This window comes from Squalius cephalus (assembly GCF_949319135.1).
Source record: "Squalius cephalus genome assembly, chromosome: 1".
Taxonomy (NCBI): domain Eukaryota; kingdom Metazoa; phylum Chordata; class Actinopteri; order Cypriniformes; family Leuciscidae; genus Squalius; species Squalius cephalus.
In genome coordinates this window covers 46544031-46549485 of record NC_137122.1, presented here as the reverse complement: position 1 = coordinate 46549485, position 5455 = coordinate 46544031, and the positions used below count along the sequence as shown (strand labels likewise).

Sequence of the window (5455 nt, the reverse complement as noted above, 5' to 3'; positions counted from 1 at the left end):
CACTGTTTCATAAAATGGCTTTATGAAGTAAAAGACAATTGAAATACATGTCGGAAGTTCTATAATATGCATACACTCTACTTATATGTCTGTGCTCATATATTTATATATCATCTGCGTTGAGCATGTGAACTTTACAAAAAAATATATATTATACATTTGAAAACATTTAAAGTATATATATCATATTTACAAATATTTTACAGTGTCACAGGGATGTGAATATGCATGAAGGTTCATACCATGTGTAGCTTTTCATTTGCATCATAGCTAAAATGATTATTTAATCTCTGAGTGTGGGTGTAGCAGGAACCCAGGCCTGGGTATGAGGAGACGCTCTGATCTGCTGCTGTCGTCTCCTCTCTGGAAGTGGCCTGGAGATCCTTCTGGCCTGGCTGGTGAAGCCTTGCAAGAGACATTTTGCACTTGTTCCCTATGCAGATGCAGTCTGAATGTGAGTGTTTTTGTCTGCTTCATTATTATCACCCATTTCAAGTAAAGCAATGACATCTCAAAGACCCTTTTAACTGCCCTAAATATGGTTAGCTAGCCATAAAGGCTACTGACCATCCATTAGACACCAAAGCATCCCTTCAAATGTGTCATCAAGTCCTTTTAAGTGCCAAATGCATTGGTTTGTTTTCTGGGTTGTTCTCTTGGAACGGGTTCTAATGTTTGTACCCTTTTTTTTTTTTTTTTTTTTTTGTCTTGCAGTCAACCAGCGGTGACCCACTTTAACTGGCTTCTCATGGCAGTGGTTTGCAACCTCAGACGTCAATGCGGAAAGAGAGCAGTTTCTCCGAGTGCATGTTATTCAGCGTGCGCAGGTCAGGAAGTTTGAGCAGCAGCTTGGTGAATCGGGAGGCATCGCAAGGGGCGCTCTTGCTGACGAGGGTTCGGAGAGCCCGGATTAGACTTTCCTGAAGCATCTCCACTGAATTCACATTTTCAATCCCAGAACGGTCTGTACAACAGAAACAAACGATGAGAGACCAAATTAAGTAGTGGATCAAACTAACGTACTTACTCTATGATATATATGTAGTGTCAAGCCATGAAAGGGATGGTTGACCCCAAAATGAAAATTCTGTCATCGATTATGCATTTCTTTCTTCTGTGGAAGATGTTTTTAAAAATGTCTCAGTGTTTATGTTCATACGGTGAAAGACAATGAGGTCCGATGTTATTTTGGGCACCACTGACTTTCATTGTATAAACAATCTTTCAAATCTTTCTTTTTTTTTACACAGAAGAAAGCAAGTCATGCAGTGCAAGTTTAACCAAAACTTAATAAAGATAGATCATCATATCTCTTCACAGCTTGATTCCTATGGATTAGTTTTACAACACCTTCATGACCTTTTTGGATCTTCTACCTAGACTTCGAGTAGAGGGAGTGAAACCTCTCAGGTTTCATTAAAAATATCTTAATTTTTCATTATAAGATTAAGTGAAGTCTAATTTGTTTGAAACAACGTAAGGTTGGGTAAATGATGACAGAATTTTAATTTTTGAGTGAATTATCCCTTTCACACTAATATGCAACCTACCTGCAGAAACCAGCACCACTGCAGTGAAGAGTCCCAGTTCTTCTGCTGAGAGCTCTAATGCGTTGAGTTTCTCACTGAAGTCAAACATGGTTCCCAGCAAATCACCCATGCCCATGCTTTTCAGGGCCTCCAATCTGTAGGTGGCGCCTGAGATGAACGTAACAGTCTTCTCTTTTACGTTAAACAGCGAGGAGAAGCGTACCATGAGGACCTGCAGGAGAGATTCAAAAATAAAACATACTTAGTAAAACCTAATTTGGCATTGTGGCCTTTTTTATATTTGACGAAAGTCTGATGTTTTAAATTAAATACCATTGACTTACCTCGAATGTTCCGGCCTTCAGCAAAGTGACCTGGTCGTTTTGGGATAGAGTGCTAAACCCTGGGATGTGTTTGGCGAACTCCACCACCTCTCGCACCGCTGGGGTGAAGCTAAGAGAGAAGTCTTCCCAAATTTCCTGGGGTGTTTTGTTAGGGTCCGAGTAAGGATGCATGTTCATTGGACAAGCCTGGAAAAAAAGAAATCCGTTCAAAATCAAAAGTCCAAGGCTTCTTTACTTGGTACTAAGAAGAACATATCGTTAGAATACCAAAGGTCTTACCAGCAGAATCTCCTTGCGTTTTTTCCACGGACAGTTCTGACCCTGTGAGCTGCTGTTTAACTCCTGACTGTGGCTTACGGCGTAGAAGTTACTGTTTGGAGATCGCTGGCCGTTGTTATTGTGCTGCTGATGTTGTCCAGGTGCTTGGGAGGCTTGAAAATGGAGGCCGTTTTCTGGTGGCACCTCGAAGTTGTTGCAATGATGAGCGACATTATTATCATGGTGGTAGATGGTGTTGTGGCCATTGAGGTGGTATCCAGCCATGCAGCGGTTGCTGCTTCGGTTGTCCAGCTCGCCGTTGTGAGGCAGCAGCGCTGAACCTAACTTATCATGAGCGTAGACGAAGGTCTCGCGGTGTGCCTGGGTTATGGCGGCGATGGTTTTGTCTACACCGGGGCTGGAGCACAGTGGTGGAGAAGAGGTAAGAGGTGGGGGGCTCTGAGCCGGTTGCACCGATGGGGTTGTTGGGGCCGGGGGGGATGAGGTTGGTTCTACGGCCACTGCGGGGGGCTGGGGTTGCGGCCCCACTGTAAGGCCTGGGCAAGGAGATGAGGAAGTGGTGGATGGGGACGAAGAAGAGCAGGGGGTGTTTGATGTGATGCTCGCCAGCTGGAATTCATTCTGAAGCTGGTTGTTCACCATGTTGTTCATGGCGTTCTGCATCTCGGCCAGCATACGCTGCTTCTCGCGTTTTGGGATACGACCAAAACGAACAGCTGGGGGTTAAAGAAAGTACAGAAAATGTCACATTGATGTATGTATACCAGTGTTCTATTTAGAAACCTTTCGAGGGATGTTTGGTACTATATCTGATATTGTGCATTTATTGTATATTTTTTAATTTATCGATATCTGCTGAAATTGGATATGCTCATTTCCACCCATTTAAAAATGCAATAACAGTCAGAATTAATATCAGTGCATCCCTAAACTTTTCTGTATTTCTCCAAGCTTGGTTGTCTAGATACTCACCGTCTCGGGACATTCCCACGGACAGACACTTTTTGAAACGGCACTGCTGGCACCGGTTCCGGTTGATCCTCATAATGGTACAAGTTTCATTCTTCAGGCACTTTTTGTACTGGATGTTCTGCTGGATGCTGCGTCGAAAGAATCCCTGTGGACCATGCAGATGATGTTAATTTTTTGTTTAAAAAAAAGCTCTAATTAAAAGTGCAATGTTTCTTAAAGTTTTGTATATGTAAACAGATACCATTTTCTTACCTTGCAGCCCTCACAGGCATGGACCCCATAGTGAAAACCAGAAGCCACATCGCCACACACTTTGCACAGCAATACCATTCCATTCAGCTCTGGAAGGAAAGTCAGATGTTATAGTCGTTCTCCTGGACACCATACTGTCCATTGATCAGGTAAAGCATGGTTCTTATCACTTACTAGTAAGGGTGGCAACTGATTTGTTGGGTGAATTGCGTGCATTTCCAACATCATCACGGCCTCTTGGGGATCCACCAGAGCATGATGAGCTTCCCTCCTCTCCTGATCCAGAACTCGAGCTGCTGCTGCTGCTGCTGCTGGTGTACATCCGTGAGGAATCATGGGATCCATTGGGGGATGGTGGGAATGAAGAGCCAAAGCAGGGTTGCGTAAAGGACTGCAGGCTGCTGTTGGAATTCTCACTGTACATGGACACGGGGCTGGTGCGGTTGGGAGAGCCTCCACACGATCCGATGTATGATATCACCCCACCTGGCGATGAAAAAGAAAAGTGCACTTACTAGATTGCTCCCTGTTCGCTGCACAGTGCGAAAACAAAAAGTGAGAGAGGCCCACCGAGAGGGAGTTGAAAATGTTCTCAGGTATTTTTTTCTCCTCTTGTGGGTACATCCTCATAAAAATGTTCCCATAAATACTTCTCTCCATTACACATGGAGTTTCACTGAAACAGATGGTGCTGAGGAAATGAGGAAGCTGAGAGAATCTGTCCTGGTGGAAAATAGGGATACTTTCTAGGAATTGTTATTGTAAACTGGATGGGGACATTAAAAAATTCCAGCGGCCACTCCCTTTTTTCCTGAGCTTGTGTCTCAGAGGGCCTTTTTTTGTTGTTTATAGTTTCACTGGCCCCAGTAAACCATGTGAGCCAGCCACATTTGACTCATGACATTTCTGTGTATCAAATGCACAATTCTGCATGATGTGTTGGTTGCACATGCCCAGACATGTGCATTGATAAATAACATTTACAACTCTGTTTTTGTTCGACTTATATCCTGCTCATTAGTTTAAATCATCAGCTCAGATCAGATAAGATTAGTCAACTTTGTTCTTGAAGAACTGTGCAGTGTGTTAGAGTTTACACATTGGCATTGCCTTGTTTACTATTCCCTGGAGTCCAATACTTCCTGCCTTTCCTAACCTTTGGTCCCCTGAAGTTAAACTCAGTTCCATCGCTCATGTTTTACTGTTTCCTCCTGCACACCAAATCACTGCACTTGATGGAAACTACATTTTAGGAAACCACATGTAGGAAGACACATCTTGGCCATATTCCATGATGACAATGTCAAGATTCATCAGGTTAAAACTGTGAAAGAATGGTTGGGAGGGAGCATGAAGAATCATTTTCACTCATGAATTGGCACCCCTGAGTCCAGACCTTTATTTCAGTTAAAGTCTTTGGGATGTGCTGGTGGAGACTTTACAGAGTGCTTGACTCTTGCATTGTCAATGCTAGATCTTGACCAAAAATTGATGCACCTCTTGATGGAAATAACATCACATTTATTTCCAGAAAGAGGTGCATCAATTTTTGGTCAAGATCTTGTATTGACAATGCAAGAGTTAACACTAAAATAAGGGCACTTTACGGAGTGCTTAAGTTATGGATATCAAAGTGTTTTGCAAGTTTAATCTTTACAGTATTTTAAATGTCAAAGGCAAACCAATTAGAAGTTACGTAAGTGTGCACTCGCACAAAAGTTCACTGTGTCAGGTGGAGCAACAACATGGAAACGCCCCTGTCACAAATTAAATTAGATTAGATCCACTGGACTGTTTTAGACTTAGTGAGTTCATTGTGGATGTTTCTGTTATAGTTACATGGCAACAGTGGTTTTGGATCTTCACCCTGCTTATGTTCAGAAACGTGCTTCCTCTGGCTCCTAATTGCTTTTGAATCAAAACACTTAAGACTTTCCTAAACGCCTGTCAAAGGAAATACTTGTGTAAGCACAACAGGGGCGCGTGTGAGCTGTTCAGGCGTATCTTTGGGGGAGCACGCCTCCCCTCCACGTGCGCCACACAAGGACAGCCCTTCAACGAGACTCCGTTCATTAGGCA

At 43.1% G+C, this 5455-nt stretch overlaps 1 protein-coding gene across 1 annotated transcript in view; it reads right to left on the bottom strand.

Annotated features, from left to right (window-relative positions):
* The window catches only part of nr1d1 (nuclear receptor subfamily 1, group d, member 1), a 7502-nt gene continuing 2047 nt past the window's right edge, over positions 1-5455 (bottom strand). The window contains exons 2-8 of the mRNA XM_079871664.1: positions 3551-3862; positions 3377-3465; positions 3125-3269; positions 2153-2868; positions 1874-2059; positions 1551-1761; positions 1-964 (exon numbers count right to left, since the gene is read on the bottom strand). Of these exons, the coding sequence (XP_079727790.1) occupies positions 768-964; positions 1551-1761; positions 1874-2059; positions 2153-2868; positions 3125-3269; positions 3377-3465; positions 3551-3862 (1856 nt within the window). The 3' untranslated portion in view covers positions 1-767. The remainder of the gene's footprint in view (positions 965-1550; positions 1762-1873; positions 2060-2152; positions 2869-3124; positions 3270-3376; positions 3466-3550; positions 3863-5455) is intronic.